Genomic DNA, 17,589 nt, shown 5'->3' with positions numbered 1-17,589 from the left:
TTTTCTTGTAAATTAAAAAAGTAATGCGTTACTTTACTAGTTACTTGAAAAAAGTAATCTGATTACGTAACTCGCATTACTTGTAATGAGTTACCTCCAACACTGATGATGATAGTGGTTTAAAATCCTTCCAGAATCTTAAAACTCAATATAATCTGCCAGGCACCTCCTTTTTTATGTATTTACGCATTAGAGTGGCCCTACGAGCATATGGGGTGCCTTGGAACTCTCAACTGCCTATTCACCCTTTGCGCAAACTAATCCTTCCCTCTGAGGAATCTCCATCCTCTGCTTCAGGTATCTATCTCTTTCTTCTTGAGCATTCATACAAACCTTTATCTATTACAACTGTTTGGGCTAAGGATCTTAATGAGGATGTGCATGTTTTATTTTCGGATCAGGTATGGGGTATGTTTAAATTGTCTTCTAAGAACCCTAATCACCAAATGATTCAATGGAAATTGCTGCATAGGGTTTACTTGACTCCAATTAAACGTTTTTATATGAATCTGTCGTCTTCTCATAAGTGTAATCTCTGTTCGCAAGGATTTTTAGGCACGTTTTTGTATTTGTTTTGGGGAGTGCCCCTCTCTCTCACCTTTTTGGACTCAGCTCTCACAGGACCTATCATATTTGTTGGGTACTGAGATATGTTTGACTCCGCGCCATTTTTTCATGAATGACTTTTGGGACCTCACCTTGTCCGTCCAACAAAGATGTTTACTGTTAGCTGCTCTCACAGCAACCGCTGGAATCCTCCTTACACAATGGACAGACAAACCTGGACTGTGTATTTGTTGGACATTATCTCGATGGAACTCTCAACTTCTCGTATACATGGATCTAATGTGAAAACTGTAAATTTATGGCATTCAGCTTTTAATGTTGTGTCAGCTTTTCTAAAATCTTTGTAAAAATTATTTTATTGCTATTTATTTATCTATTATTATTAATTTATTTATTTGTATTATTACTATTTATTTATTTATTTATATATACATATTTTTATGATTATAATTTTTTAACAACAGGGGATTGTAAATCACACAATTTTAGTAAAGGTCAGTGACTGGGAGACTTGAATGTTTTATTAAAAATCTTGTATGTACGTTTTAAAAACAGCCACGGGTAAAATTTACCCCGTGGCGGTTCTAGTGTTAAACCACACTGGGAGACCGGCTAAGACCAGCCAAACAGTTTAAGCTAAGTGTAGCGGTTTTTAACACCGGGGCAGGGCACATTTTCACCTGTTATCACAGCGCTTGTGTTTTTGTTCACATTAAAAGAACATGTTGTGAAGGCAGATCTGGACATTAGATGGGTCAGCATTTCTGCATGTTCTTGAACTCTGGGGTTTAAACTTGGATACTGAGAATATTTAGCCGTTTATTTAGTCACTGCATCATCTGTTGATTCAATTTACAAAAGAGGAACAAAGCGCATTTCGTCAAAGAGCCAAGAATAACATGGTGGGTTTAATCAATTTTTCTTCTGTGTGTCTCCATATATATTGTGTAATACTTTCTGACAGTGTGAGCAAATCTATTAATTGTATTGGATATCAAGTTTTGTTTTCGTAGAACATATAACTCAGAGCAGTGACTGTTATGCTACATGAAATATGAATGTGCGGACATCCATCTATGCTTAATTGAATGCCTAAGAGGCCAGAGAAAAAGTTGAGCTGATTATTGTGGTTTGACTTCTGCTCCGTTTCTGGCCATTCTATTTTCATTCAGGAAGACTCAAACCGCACTTCTCACTTCATTAATAATACACACGTGGGAAACAACTGAACATGTTTTATATCTTCTTGTAGTCAAAATGTCCATCCAGATAGTTTGAATCAACTTCAGACACCAGATTCACGCATGTGTGTTGGAGTGCCTGATCATAATTGTTTTACCTTTATTTTTAATTATTTAATTATTTATTTGATGAAAACAACACAATTTAAATGTAATTGCTATTTACTATTTACTAGTAAGCTGATGCATCCTTTTACAGGGATCTGTAACAGAAGACCTGAACCAACTGAAGATGAGGATGGTGCAGATGAAACATGGTGCTCAATCAGTAGGTGTGCCAGCCCGATCAAAATACTGATGATTTCTGCTGTGTACGGCGCTGTATTTGAATGTACTAAAAGAAAAGTTAAATATCTCCCTCAAAACAGATTCCTTTTTTCTGTCTCTCTCTGTAGACCCACCCTCTTCCTTGAAGTAAGTAATGAGCATTAAAACACAGGAAGCATCGGTTTTGAACACACAGCCTTGTGGCAGTATGGGATCCAGTGCACCGTCCTTCATCCTCTGTGAGTATTTGACTGTATTTTATTCACATTTATACATATAGCAATTTTTTAGAGCAACTTACACATTTGGAATAACACAAAGCGATTAATCTTAAGTAGGCAATGACATGAGAAGTAATACAAATTTTTAAATATTGTTTTACATCACACAGTTTTGAAACATTTGATGATAAGCTGGAACTGTGTTTACAGAATAATCTAGATAAAGTTCACAGAGAAAAGATGAGTTTTTAGCTGTTGCTGAAATGTTTAAATATTGAATTGAATATTCATAAATACTGTAAGGGATTGGGCTGTCCAGGTACGGTTAGGAAGGGCATTCCACCAGAGAGGAACAGTTCAGGGCATAGTTCACCCAAAAATGAAAATTCAGTCAGTTTACTTACCCTGGTGTTGTTATATTGCTTATATATGTTTCTTTCTTGTTCTGACCACAAAAGAAAATAAAGAAATAAGAAAAAAAAGTCCTGCTTGTGCTCGTCCATATAATGGTAGTGAACTTGATACAACCAGCTTTAAAAAAAAATGGATGCAAAAGTAAAAGAGAAATTAAATTTAATATTTTATAAGTATTTAAGTCAGTGTTGCTACCTCTTCCTTTATTTATTTTTATTTAACCTTTATTTAACCAGGCAAATTAATTAAGAACAAGTTCTTATTTTCAATAACAGCCTGGCAGGAGAATTAATATCTCCTGAGAAACATACAAACATATTATTACAATACATAAAACACATAAAAGAAAAATAGAATCTCAGTTAAAACATTTACAGGTCGAGGTCAGAGCACTTACTAGTAATTTTTTTTATGTACATACTGGAGTATTTGCCTCTAATTTCAATAACTTTTGTAGCACATTCCAGTCATTTGGGGCAGCAAATTCAAAACCAGAACGACCATAAGTAGTTTTCTTTCTAGGGATAGCAAAGGAAATATAAATAGATGATCTAGTTGAATAAATATTAGAATGAGGTTTCAGCAACTTTTGAAGATATTCAGGTAATAAGCCCAGTAGAACTTTGTAAATAAAAATATACCAGTGGGTTTCTCGTCTTGTATGCATTGATGTCCAATTCAAAAGGGAGTATAATTCGCAATGATGCGTTCTGTAAGGTGCATTAGTAATCAATCTAATTGCTGCATGATATAACGCATCTAATTGCTCCAGAACACCTTTACATGCATTTCTATACATCACATCACCATAATCAAACAAGGGCAAATAGTAGTTTCAACAAGATATTTCTTGGCTGACGTGGTAAACACAGATCTATTTCGAAACAAGAAACCAAGTCTAGATTTAGACTTTCTTCTGGAGATTAGTTATGTGGGTAGTAAAAGTCAAGGAGCTATCAAGCCAGATTCCGAGATATGTTTGATATGATTCCTAACCCCCCTCCCCCCGAATCATGTTTAAATATTGATGAAGGTGTATCGTTGAGGATGGTTTCAGACAAAGAAGGTCCGTGGATTCATGACTGTTGGAAGTTTATGAGAGCTGACCAAGAGGGGTGTAATTCTAATGTATTATTCTTAATGGAAGTGGACAGGTTTTCCATGGAGATGTACTCTATTAGTACGTTTTTCCAAGATGTAATATGTATGGTATTCCTTGATATCCAGTTCATGAGGATAGTTTTTCTTGGCGATAGTTAGAGCCACTAGGAGTAATTGACAGTTCGTACTGTTTAAATTGATTGGATGTGTCACCTAATATACAGAGGAAGGGAGACAATGGGATGTGACATCCCATAAGGTTGAATAGTGAGTCAGTAATGTTTTTCCCAGAATTTTTTAATCGAGGTGCAAACCAAGTGGCGTGAAAGTAGGTGTCTGGGGTATTTTGTGTACAATGTGAGTGTGTTTTTGAAGTAAAACACATTTTAAATAGTTTCCGTCCTGTTAGATGAAATTTATGAAGTACTGTATACTGTATAAGTTGCAGGTTGGCATTTTTTTGTTATGAAGTAGATATTTTTGCAGATTTGTGTCCAGAAAGCAGCATCGGGAGTAATGGATAAGTCTGATTCCCATTTAGCATTTGGTAGGCTTAATGTGTTGTCTGATTTTGATATCATTCTGTATATTTTTGGAGAGTAGTTTTTATTTTTTTGATAGCTCTGAAATTGGAGGGGAAAGCTCTAGATTAATTGCCTGAGTGTTGATTTTTGGTTGAATTTATGTTTTGATTTGTGAGTATTCCAAAAAACATTTACTCCCAATGTATTTCTGGACCAAGTGTGAAAATGGTGCCAGGTTATTATTATGAAGGATATGTTGAAGTTGTATAATGCCCTTTTCTGCCCATGTGCGTAAATTGAGTGGCTTCTTGTTAGCTATAAAATCTGGGTTATTCCAGATCAGGGTGTATTTAGATGGTGCAAGTTTGTGATTTGATTAAATTTCCACCAGGCTGTCAGAGCTGCTGCTATTGTTGGCGTTTTAAAACAGTGATGATTTTTGATTGTCTGATTGTAGAGGGGTAATTCTGAAATGTTAATGTCCTTACAAATTGTTTGTTCAACATCTAGCCATGTGCTTTTTGATGGGTTATGGTGAATCCATTTGTATATATTTTGGAGCTGATTGGCCAGAAAGTATTGGTAGAAATGTGGTGCTTCCAGTCTTCCTTGTGTTTTTGGTTTCTGGTAGTCAATTTAAGTCTTGGGGTCTTGTTTTTCTAATTGAATTTGGTAATGATTGAATCTAGCTATTTAAACCAGGTAAGGGTGGGTTGTGTTGGAGTCAATGTAAATTGTATGTAAAGTCATTTTAATTACTGATGTTCTGCCCATAATAGATAGTGGTAAGATTTACTCCAGTTGATTGAGTATTAAGAAATATTATATATAATATAATGATGACGGATGGTCTTGTAAATATAGTAATATATCATCAGCGTAAAGACTTATTTTGTGGTTTATATTTAGTGTTTGAATTCCTTTAATGTAGCTGTTTTGACAGATGGCTGCTAACGGTTCAATGAAAATGGTAAATATAGTGAAGGGGAGAGTGGGCATCCTTGTCTAGTCCCCCGATACATGTGAAGCTACGTGATATCAGTCCATTGGTGATGACAGTGGCTGAAGGTGATGTATACAGAATTTTAATCCAGTTAATAAATTACTCTCCAAAACCAAACCTCTCTAATATGGAAAACAGGAATTTCCAGTTGACTCTATCGAAGGCTTTTTCTGCATCGAGAGTGATTATGATGGTTTTGGCTTTTTTAATTGACGAGTAATACATTACATTAAAAAGTCTGCGTGTGTTGTTGGATGCAAGTCTACCTTTAATGAAACCAGTTTGGTCTGGATGAATTATAGATGGTGTGACTTTTTACATTCTAGTGCTTTGGTGATTTTGATTAGGGAAATTGGATGATAGCTTGACGGTAATGTTGGGACTTTATTGGGTTTGAAAAGAAGTGAAATTGTGGCTGTGTTCATGTTATCTGGGAGTTTTGATTTTTGTTTTGATTCATTTATCATTCGGATGAAAAGTGGTGATAGAATGAACCAAAAGTGTTTGTAGAACTCAGCAGGGAATCCATCAGGACCTGGGGTCTCATTTATAAAACTCTCCGTAGATTTCATCCTAAAAGTGTACGTATGCACAAAAGCAAGATTTTGCTTACTCACAAAAGTTTTCAGATTTATAAAACCATGCATACGCCAGAACCTGCGCAAAAATCCCTTTATAAATCCCAGTCAGGGGAAGATTGTGCATACGTGCATCTCCACCCCGACTCCTCCCCGAAATCACCATATATGGAGCTTGCAACGCCTAGTTTTACGATGCATAACCTCATCTGCATATCATTTCCATGCATATTTCCATCTACGTGACACCATATTTAACACCGTTAAAGGTACAAGACATTAAGGAAATATGAGATACGGACTATAAATGACATTTGTGCCATACCCAATTTTTATTGCTAAAAATCATCCAGTTTCCTTGTTATGTTTTAGCATAAATATCAAAATCCATAAAAAACAAAACTGTTTAAAATAGTTCTCAGATAATTATTCTAGAATAGAGTTGATGTCATTCATTTCCTCTTCCCAAATAGTATTTCAATTGTTTTAAACAATTCAAATCAAATTTAACTTATGCAGTTTTGCTGATAAGGTGAACATCTTTTAGCTATTTTTAGCCTATATTTATTGCAGTGTAAATAGAATTGTCTGACTCGGCGCGTCACACTGACAACGTAGCCCATTTAAAAAAAAACATGCAAATTACCATTTTCTTCAAGTTGTATCCTTCAAATACAGTGATATTTTTCATAATGTTGTGGAGATGCCTTCACATGAAATCATCACCTCCTGTGCAGCTGTGATTGTACAGTAAGCTATAATCATTGGACCTATTCAAACCGGACAATGGACCGTTCGACCTCTGAATACTGCAGTGTCTGCCATAATATCGAAGTGCGCATCATTGATCATTGTTCTCACTAAAATATTTTCTCATAACATGAGATCTGCAGTTTAGTTTAAAGATGAATTATTGTGCACCTATTGCACTCCTCGCTGTCATTAAAACAACATGCCACAGGAAAAGTGATCAAGCGCATCCATTAAATGTCTAAATTCATATAATTTTTGTTTAACTTCTGCATAATGACTTTGTAATTTCAGTGCTTATCTCCATTAATGAGAGTGGAATATTTAATGAAAATGTGGATATCGAAATGAAAACTTCACTACTTTTCTCACTCCAGAAAAAAAGAGTGCGTACGCATGGTCTAGAATGTCCGTACGGACATTAATTTTTTATTATTTTTTATAAATCCCGATATGTGTGTGGAAAATTGCGTACGCAACGTTTATAAATGAGACCCCTGGTGCTTTATTGTTCGGCATGAGTTTAAGGGCATTAAAAAGTTCATGTTCTGTTAAGGGGGACAAGAGAACTTATTTGATGTTTACTAAGTTGAGGTATTGAGTAATGAATTGATGTCTTTCTGATTCGGGTCTCTTTCAGAGGAATATAATTTACTATAAAAATGTTGCCTATGAATTAGGAATTGGGCATGTTTGTTGATTTAATTCATTTAATTTAAATTTATATTTTCTTAATGTATCCTGTGTTTCATCTGTTGGGTTATTTATGTTAATGTCTCCTAGTTCGATTTTTTTTTTTTTTTTTTTTTTTTTTTTTTTTTTTTTTTTTTTTTTTTTTTTTTTTTTTTTTTTTTTTTTTTTTTTTTTTTTTTTTTTTTTTTTGTTTGTTCCAGTTGCTTGTTCCTTCTCTTTCTTTTTTTTGTAAACTGAGAATGAAAATATTTTTTCCTCTTAGTACTGCTTTCCCTGCTTCCCACAGAAGAGATGGAGATGATTCCGGGGAGTCATTCATCTCTAGAAAGCATAACCACTCTTTTTTAAAATAACTGTCAAAGTCATGGTCTTTCAGAAGAGATGTTAAATCGCCATCTAGTAATGTGGACTAATTCTATTCCATTTTAATGTTACTGGGGCATGATCACTAATGCCTATTGGATGGATCTTTGATTCAGAAATATTTGATATGATTGAATTACTGGGGAGAAAGAAGTCATGCGGGAATATAAATGGTGGACTGGTGAGAAAAAAAAAAAAAAAAGTATTATTTAACGTTAGGATGCTTATCTAAAATTTCATCATTAAATAAAAAATGTTCTGAATTAAACCCAAATGTTCATATTTTTGCATTCAGTAGTTCTATCTATCTATCGCTTTGTTTCTGTATTTTTTGCTATGTTTAGTGTTGATGCTATTATGCAGCCACTCTGGACTCACTCAAGGTAAATAACTTGTTCATATATCAAATCTGAAATATCTCAGTTTAAGCATAACAGGTAATGATTTTTAATGTATCCATATTTACTCTTAAATGTATTAACTCAGTGGAAGCAAAACCTGTAGTGAAGGTGACTCCAGATCAGCGTGTGTTCAGAGGAGAGACAGTCACTCTCACATGTGACATACAGAGAGGAGGAAACGTTCAGTGGACATACAGCTGGTTTAAAGATGGAAACACTTTCTATCCATACAGAACAACAGCAGCAGAGATCAGTTTCAGAGCTGATGAGTCTTACAGTGGTAAATACAGCTGTAGAGGAGAGAGATCAGACTCACAGAGATCAGACACCAGTGCTGCTGTTACACTGACTGTATCAGGTGAGTCTTCAGATTCACATCTGTTTAATGCTCATTTAATCAATATTTGTGGCTCAACACTTTTCTTATATTCTTCTGTATCAGCCACATCTGTTCTTATTAAAGCCTGAAGCAATTCACTTTTAGATGCAGAACTGCATATGCATATGAAGCCTCAGTAGCAAGTTCACTATTCAATATTTTGTGCACAAACAAGTAAAATGTAACCATACTCATTTGTTTTATTTTCTGGGCAAACATGCCTGCTTGTATACAGATGAAGCTTATTGTTATATGTTCAGGATGCATAAATGTCAAAATTATTTTTCTGATGCTGACAAATAATCAATGATTTGTCTAACACATCTGAACTCTTCAGGATCTAAATCTGTTCTTGTTCTCCTGCAGATCTGAAACCAAAGCCTGAACTCACAGCAGATCCTGCAGGAGCTGCACTGACAGGAAACACAGTGACTTTGACCTGTCGCATGGATCTGTCCCCTGGATGGGACTTTTACTGGTACAAACACACACTGAACTCTGAGACAAAGACAGAAACAAACTCCTACAGAGTGAAGATTGATTCAGTGTCTGATGGAGGCCAGTACTGGTGTAGAGCTGGAAGAGGGAAACCAGTCTACTACACACAACACAGTGATGCACTGTGGGTAAATGTTACAGGTGAGAGAGAACATAGTATGTGATGAACATAGAGATCAGAGACAATATCTGCAGAACTTCTAAAACTTTGAATCAAAGATAAATGCAATAATCTGTGTTTGTACAGTGAGTCCTAAAGCTGTGGTGACGGTACGGCCTGATGAACAAGTGTTCAGAGGAGAAACAGTCGCTCTCAGATGTGATGTAAAGTGGGGAGGAGACACTGAGTGGACGTACAGATGGGAAACAGAGGGAACAAACTACCAACATAACTCTGTCAGACGAATCTCAACACAAGAGTGGAACATCAACAGTGTTAAAGACTTTCACAGCGGTAAATACAGCTGTACAGGACAGATGGGAACACAAAGCTCTCAGCACAGTGATGCTGTTACACTGACTGTATCAGGTGAGTTTGTGTGTTTGTTCATTATTATCAGTGTGAACAGCTTCTCTCTCAGTCTCTCTGTGGCTCTATAACTCCTCATGTTTTGTTCAGCTGAAGCTCAGGCAGCAGTGCGAGTGTCTCCACAGCCGTGGCTGACTGAAGGAGACTCAGTGACTCTGATCTGTGAGGTTACAGGCTCCTCTACAGGCTGGACGTTCAGCTGGTTCAGAGATGATGATCGTCTGTCCGACAGCAGCAGAGGAGCTGGAGGCTCTTACACTCTCAGTCCTGCTGCTCTACAGCACACAGGAGTTTATACGTGCAGAGCAGAGAGAGGACGACCAGCCTATTACACAAAGTACAGTAACACACAGCCACTGTGGATCACTGGTGAGTCAAATCATCTGTCAACATCTTTGTTTTAAACTCATTTGATCTGTAATGTTACGCCTGTCAGCAATTATTAGAACATGTTTTCTTGACAGTGAAGATGTTTAGTGACTAGAAACCTAAATTTAATAGATTTCTAGAGTGTTTGTTCCTCTACAATTATTCAGCCTTTAGTAACTGCTGGTAAAAAATGCTTCGCTAGCTCCACCAGCAGGTCAATTTATGAAGCATTTGGTCTTCACTAAACATCTCATAATCTTTAGACTGATTGCAAATGGATTTTTGATATTGAATCTTGTTTGAAGTAATGCATAAATCAGTAGGACACATTATATGATACACCAGTCAGGGATGTATTAATTTGTTTAAAAGTGACGGTAAAGACATTTATGATGTTACAAAAGATTTCTATTTCAAGTAAATGCTGTTATTTTGTCCTTTTTAACAAAAAAAAGACATTATGTGAAAATCTGAAATGTCTTTGTAAGTGTATCTCAAATGACACAAGCTGCATAACTGGGTTTCATCTCTGTCTCAGGTGTCTCTCCTTCAGTGTCTCTGGTGGTCAGTCCCAGCAGAAGTCAACACTTCTCATCTGACTCTCTCTCTCTGAGCTGTGAGGATCAGAGTAACTCTACTGGATGGACAGTGAGAAGATACACAGACAGAAACACAGAAGATTGTTCAAAACTAACAGGATCTACATGTCGGATTGTCTCTCTCAGCACATCTGACGCTGGAGTTTACTGGTGTCAGTCTGAATCTGGAGAGAAACGTCATCCTCTAAACATCACTGTTCATGGTGAGTTGAATGACATAAAACTAGATCAAATATAATAGATGATCTGTTTTAATACACATGTTGCCTTCCTCATCTTAATAGATGTGTTTATCTGTACAATATGTGTCACCATCATCTTCCTACATGCATGTATCTCTTGTGTTGTGTAGATGGTGATGTGATTCTGCTGAGTTCTGTTGATCCTGTGATTGAGGGAGATACTCTGACTCTACACTGTTTACATCGATCTACAAACTCCCCGATCCTCAGAGCTGATTTCTATAAAGACGGATCACTCGTCCAGAATCAGACGACAGGAGAGATGAACATCACGACTGTCTCAAAGTCACATGAGGGTTTCTACTACTGTAAAACAGAGAGAGGACAGTCAGCTGAAGCTCAGGCAGCAGTGCGAGTGTCTCCACAGCCGTGGCTGACTGAAGGAGACTCAGTGACTCTGATCTGTGAGGTTACAGGCTCCTCTACAGGCTGGACGTTCAGCTGGTTCAGAGATGATGATCGTCTGTCCGACAGCAGCAGAGGAGCTGGAGGCTCTTACACTCTCAGTCCTGCTGCTCTACAGCACACAGGAGTTTATACGTGCAGAGCAGAGAGAGGACGACCAGCCTATTACTCAAACAGTAACACACAGACACTGTGGATCACTGGTGAGTCTGTGTGACAGCATTTATGCTTGTATTCATCTGTATTTGTGTTTCATTACAGTCTCTGGCACGGGGGGCAAGACCAGTCTAGATCAGATCAAAAGCACTAACAAATACACACTCATATTATATGCATGATATAACACTTCTTATTTTAAAATTTAGAGCTAAATTTCAACTTAATTTTACTTAATTACAGATTTTATTACACAACACGTGTGTTGTTAATTTTGAGTGGGATTTTCCTCTTTTCAGGTGTTTCTCCTTCAGTGTCTCTGGTGGTCAGTCCCAGCAGAAGTCAACACTTCTCATCTGACTCTCTCTCTCTGAGCTGTGAGGATCAGAGTAACTCTGCTGGATGGACAGTGAGAAGATACACAGACAGAAACACAGAAGATTGTTCAAAACAAACAGGATCTTCATGTCGAATCGTCTCTCTCAGCACATCTGACTCTGGAGTTTACTGGTGTCAGTCTGAATCTGGAGAGAAACGTCATCCTCTCAACATCACTGTTCATGGTGAGTCCTGTTAGATCAAGTCTTCGCATCATAATTTTCTGATCCGACCCCGGATGCCTGATCCTGCTAAAACCCAGTCTGCAGAGTTTCGTCTGACACCCCAAATCCATAAACAGCAAGTCCTGCCTGGTTCCCAAAACTGTACTAACAGTCTTCTGTCAGCCAAGAAGCTGACAGAGAAAGCCACAGAAGAGCAGAAGCAAGAGACGAATAATGATGATAAAACATGAGCAGAATTTATTGATTAATGTTAGTTGCATTTATGTTTCAGTGCTCAGACTTTGACCAGCACAAACAAGCAATAGCAATGAAAAAATTACTGCTTCACAACACTGTCCTGTGACATTAAAAACCTTGAATTTGAGTCATTCTCTTACTCATGAAGACAAATATCCCTTGATACCACAAAATCATAAGATTAAACTTAGAGATTAAAGATGAAAGAAAATTATAATAGTATAATATAAAATAAAATGATTGATCAAATGAATGAATCAGTGAAAACAGTGAGTATATATGGTTAACTAATTATTATAAATGATGTATTGTTTCTATGTCTGTACAATATGTGTCACCATCATCTTCCTACATGCATGTATCTCTTGTGTTGTGTAGATGGTGATGTGATTCTGGAGAGTTCTGTTGATCCTGTGATTGAGGGAGATACTCTGACTCTACACTGTTTACATCGATCTACAAACTCCCCGATCCTCAGAGCTGATTTCTATAAAGACGGATCACTCGTCCAGAATCAGACGACAGGAGAGATGAACATCACGCCTGTCTCAAAGTCACATGAGGGTTTGTACTACTGTAAAACAGAGAGAGGACAGTCACTGCACAGCTGGATCTCAGTCAGAGGTGAGAGTCAGTGGAGTTCAGTCACTGTCAGCTGATTCGATTTCATTCATGAGCAATCAGTTACAGACAGCTGTTTATTATTTCACATAACATAAATGTATCAAATCATATACAAAATATACTTCATATTGTGCTGTTATTGTAGCCAACTACAAGTGAAATCATCACCTCATTAACAACATCGTATAATTCATTATGAAGAGTGTTGTAATTACACTCACTTAACAGCCTTAAAATAAAATCAGATCAAGCATTTTAGTGACGTTCCTGTCAAGTTATGTCTGTCCATAAATACAATTATTTTCCATTCAAAATCAGCTAGGAATGAATCTGAATGTGCTCGTGTCAAGTACAGTATTTTTGGAGTGAGGAGGAGATTGGTGTATCCCCTAATGACCATTGAAAATTTCATAAATTAATATACAGGCAAACAAAAGTGCCGTAACAGTCTAATTTTACAGACCTACATTTCATTCTTCAGCATTATCTATTAGTGTTAAGGAAGAAACACTGATGTTACATGTGAAGACATAATGTTAAGCCAATTTAGTTTGTGTTATGTCAGTTGGGCCTTTAATATAGAGCTTATATTGTTCAATAATGTGCTTCTGTTTGCTTGTCCATCTGTTTTTCAGTATCAGGTTCAGGTCAGATTTCTGTCTTCAACATCCTCAGTTTTCTTCTGGCAGCTTGTCCGTATCTGCTGGCGACAGTCGTGCTGCTTTTCAAATGCTACAGAGCGAGAGGTAAAACTTCTGTCTGATCCGTCTCTCTCCCTCACAGGGTCTTTTCTACAAGCTAAAAAATTTATATATTTTTTTGTGTATTTCACAGTTCCATCTGCTGAAGACCAAAGCCAGTATGCAGTGAGAGAAGAAACTTCAACCTGATGTTTTAAAAAAATCTGAATATTTATCATACTGTTATTTCTGTCAGCATATTTGATTTACCTTATATCATTTATATTTGAGTGTTATTCTGCTTTTATTTCCTCATTTTTATATCCTCAAAAGAAAGGGGGAAAAAAAAGATTTTGTTGGTTTTGGTCACCAGTTGCCTGTTTTAGATCACTTAAGTATTTAGTTAACATTAGAGACCAAAGTTTTATTCTGTGTCACATTCTGTATAAATGAATAAATTAAATTAATGTGTTTTCCAAAAACTGTGTAGCATTATAGGAGTAAATAAATATCTCTGTTTGTCTTGCATGTGTATCATCGTTTGTAATTCATCATCTAATCCAAAAACAATGTCAACTATGTCTTATATATATTGAAAAACTGAATGTGAGGGACACCATTATTCCTTATAAAACAATTTAATAGAACAGACCTCCACTGACAAGAGGTTGTTTTTTTTTTGTTGTTTTTTTTTCTTACTGAGAAAACTAATTGACTAAGACGATTAAAAAGGTCCCTCAAGTTGTCCATATTCAGAGAAATAGCCTCTTAACATTTATTAATCTTCTCAAAAAACAGGCTGTTTGTTTTTGAAACTGTAGACAGATGCAGAAACCCTCTGCTGACGAAAAAGTGACATTTTAAGATTAAATGTATTGCTTTACTTGCTATATGGAACACAACATCCATGTCTTTATTTTTTTTTCCAAAACCCACTAAATGAACCACTTTATGGCAAGCCGTTTTAACATTTAATCTATAAACCGCACTGTTACTTGTACTTATTTTTTTTTAGACACTAGTATATTTTCTATTAAGTACTAGTACTTATTAATTAACTACTAGTGCTTATTCTTTAGATACTAGTGTCTTTTGTAAAGTTACTTGTACTTATTCATTAGATACTAGTACTTAATCATTAGATCCCAGACAGCAACATAGTGTTGGCCCAGATCCGTCCCACATCTGGCCCATGTGAAATCCATGCGGGCCGGATCTGGGCCGAAACTGTCTGCTGTCTGGGATACTACTTATTGATTAGATACTAGTACTTATTGATTAAATACTAGTACTTATTTATTAGATACTAGTACTTATTTCAATGGTGACTAGCAGGGGCGTCGCACCCGTGGGGGATGTGGGTGTTTTAACACCCACACTTTTCCCGGTGAGAGGGTTCAACACCCGCACTTTTTCTGCAGTTTTTCCGCAGTTTTGCACAAACGCCTTACTACAGTCGCTCCTCCGTTTCTCTGGCCGCTCTGTGTCTGCGCTCGCTGCGGCTTGCCTCCTCTCCCCCTCCCTCTCAAACATGACACCGGCTTTGAGTGTGACCGGCTGATGATTGGCTGTTCTGCCTTAAGTCCCGCCTCTCTTGGTGTGTTAGATTTATCGGTCAGCTCGTGCTGAGGCGGCGGGAACTTATGGTAAATGGTTATTTACATCTCCCTTTTCCAGGTACTTTGAATGAGTGTTTATGCTTTCGAGGTTTTTAAATAAGCTTGATATGTGTTTGGGAAGATGTTCTGTTATTGTTTTGTTTTATTTTCCGTGTGTTCCGAGTGTGTTTTTATACTTATCTAGTATCACTCATTTAAATGGGAAGCTTTTTATATCTTGTATGTTATACATTTTGTACCCCTCTGTCACTGTATTCATCGTTTTTATTGTTAATAAACAAACCACATCCATCCCCCGCACTTTTGAAAAGCTTGCTACGCCCCTGGTGACTAGTAACTTTTATATTGCTACTAGTAACAAATTTTACATTTTTGCCATTGACTTCTATGGGGAACCGTTAGATACTAGTACTTGTCCATTAGATACTAGTACTTATTTATTAGAAACTAGTATTCATTCATTAGATACCGGTACCTATTACATATATACTAGTACTTATTCAATAGATACTAGTACACATTTATTAGATACTAGTACTTATTCGAAATGTTACTAGTATGATTTTTTATTTTACTAGTACATTTTTTAATTGAACTCTACTGTAGCCATTTGGACTAAGAGTCAACCACGCCTACCTAAAACGGCTCGTTCTAACACGCCCCCACATACCTACGTCACTATTTGGGCGGCGTTATGCAACTCTTCCCAGATAGTGACGTAGGTATGTGGGGTGTGTTAGAACGAGCCGTTTTAGGTAGGCGTGGTTAACTCAACTTTTATAAAGAATATCTCTTTGGTTTTGAGACTTTAGTGTTTGCAACTTTACAGATCTTCTTTATGCACCAAGAGCTTGTAACACTCCAAAGAGAAAGGAAAAATTGAAATCGCATCATATGACCCCTTTAATTGAACTCTACTGTATTTGCCATTTGGACTAGTCATAACATACGACCAGTAAAAAAGCAGATTTGACTAGTAAGATAAGAATAGTTACTAGTAGTAATTACAAAAGATACTAGTGTCTAATACATAAGTACTAGTACCTAATGAATAACTACTAGTATCTATTAAATAAGTACTAGTATCTAATAAATAAGTACCAGTATCTAAAAAATAAGTACTAGTATCTAATGAATGCTTACTAGTAATATTTAAATAGATACTAGTCACTATTGCAATAATTACTAGTCAGAAATTAAAAGATGATATCAAAAACAAAATAACTACTTCTCCTTGTTCATTTGGAGATATCTTCAACCTCATAAAGAACTAGTGAGAATGTATTTGGAGATATCTTCATTTAAACAGATAATTACATAAACATGAGTACCTCTCCACCGTCCAATCAGAGTCCACGTGGTAATACAATACATTAATATGCAGAATTAATATGATTGTTAAAGGTCCCATATTGTCAAAACTGAAATTTCCTGGCTTTTTTCACGATTACTGAGGTCTAGGGGCTATTTAACTACCATATAAGTTTCAAAACAGTCAGTCCACAGTAAAATTCACACAGCCTGCTTAAAGTTCTAGCTATTTTTCACGAACCGTTGTGACTTCCGTAAAAAGTTGACGTCAGAACTACACAGCCTTCAGTCACCACCCCGAGCACCGCCCACAGTCCCACTCTCCTTTTGCCAAACCCCCAGACAACATCACATCCATGCTTTTGCTGAGCAAGGAGTGACATGTGGCCAAGTATGGTGGCCCATACTCGGAATTAGTGCTCTGCATTTATCCCATCCAAAGTGCACACACACAGCAGTGAACACACACACACACCGTGAACACACACCCGGAGCAGTGGGCAGCCATTTTTGCTGCGGCGCCCGGGGAGCAGTTGGGGGTTCGATGCCTTGCTCGAGGGCACCTCAGTCGTGGTATTGAAGGTGGAAGAGAGCGCTGTACATTCACTCCCCCCACCTACAATCGCTGCCGGTACGAGACTCGAACCCGCAACCTTTGGGTTACGAGTCCGACTCTCTAACCATTAGGCCACGACTTCCCATATCTTCCAACATTTTCTATTGATATAGAAAAACAACATTTGTGGCCAAATTGTGCAACCTTACAAGTACAGCAAACCTGGTGTTTTTTTGTTGTTGTTGTTTTTTTAAATACATTTTGCCCTTTTTTCCAAATAAAGAAAATGTTTGTCTGAAATCCATAAGGTTTGGATTTTGTGTGCCCTGTGAAAAGCATTAATTTAAAAACATTCAGTGTCTGTAGCACCAGTGTGCCCTGTACAGAACATTAATGTAAAACATTCAGTGCCTGTAGCACCAGTGTGCCCTGTACAGAATATTAATGTAAGTGTGCCCTGTACAGAACATTAATGTAAAACATTCAGTGTCTGTAGCACCAGTGTGCCCTGTACAGAATATTAATGTAAAACATTCAGTGTCTGTAGCACCAGTGTGCCCTGTACAGAATATTAATGTAAAACATTCAGTGTCTGTAGCACCAGTGTGCCCTGTACAGAATATTAATGTAAAACATTCAGTGTCTGTAGCACCAGTGTGCCCTGTACAGAACATTAATGTAAGTGTGCCCTGTACAGAA

At 36.9% G+C, this 17,589-nt stretch overlaps 1 protein-coding gene across 1 annotated transcript; it reads left to right on the top strand.

Moving 5' to 3' along the window:
* The first annotated feature begins 8,071 nt into the window (after positions 1–8,071).
* LOC107745502 (basement membrane-specific heparan sulfate proteoglycan core protein) lies at positions 8,072–13,614 on the top strand. Its single transcript, XM_016559391.1, has 9 exons — positions 8,072–8,105; positions 8,209–8,481; positions 8,869–9,141; positions 9,248–9,529; positions 9,620–9,898; positions 11,600–11,863; positions 12,479–12,724; positions 13,366–13,470; positions 13,559–13,614. Exons 1-9 carry the CDS (start codon positions 8,072–8,074, stop codon positions 13,612–13,614), a joined length of 1,812 nt encoding a protein of 603 aa, XP_016414877.1.
* Positions 13,615–17,589: the final 3,975 nt, after the last annotated feature.

This window comes from Sinocyclocheilus rhinocerous, unplaced genomic scaffold (genome assembly GCF_001515625.1).
Source record: "Sinocyclocheilus rhinocerous isolate Xijiao unplaced genomic scaffold, SAMN03320098_v1.1 scaffold3851, whole genome shotgun sequence".
NCBI lineage: Eukaryota > Metazoa > Chordata > Actinopteri > Cypriniformes > Cyprinidae > Sinocyclocheilus > Sinocyclocheilus rhinocerous.
The sequence above is the reverse complement of the archived record's forward strand: the minus strand, read 5'-3'. Positions and strand labels throughout refer to the sequence as shown.

Coding starts and splice junctions, on each gene's coding strand:
- LOC107745502 (XM_016559391.1), top strand. CDS start 8,072: ATGCTATTATGCAGCCACTCTGGACTCACTCAAG. Junction 9,530..9,619: donor TGTTACACTGACTGTATCAG/GTGAGTTTGTGT, acceptor TGTTTTGTTCAG/CTGAAGCTCAGGCAGCAGTG. Junction 12,725..13,365: donor CAGCTGGATCTCAGTCAGAG/GTGAGAGTCAGT, acceptor TTTCAGTATCAG/GTTCAGGTCAGATTTCTGTC.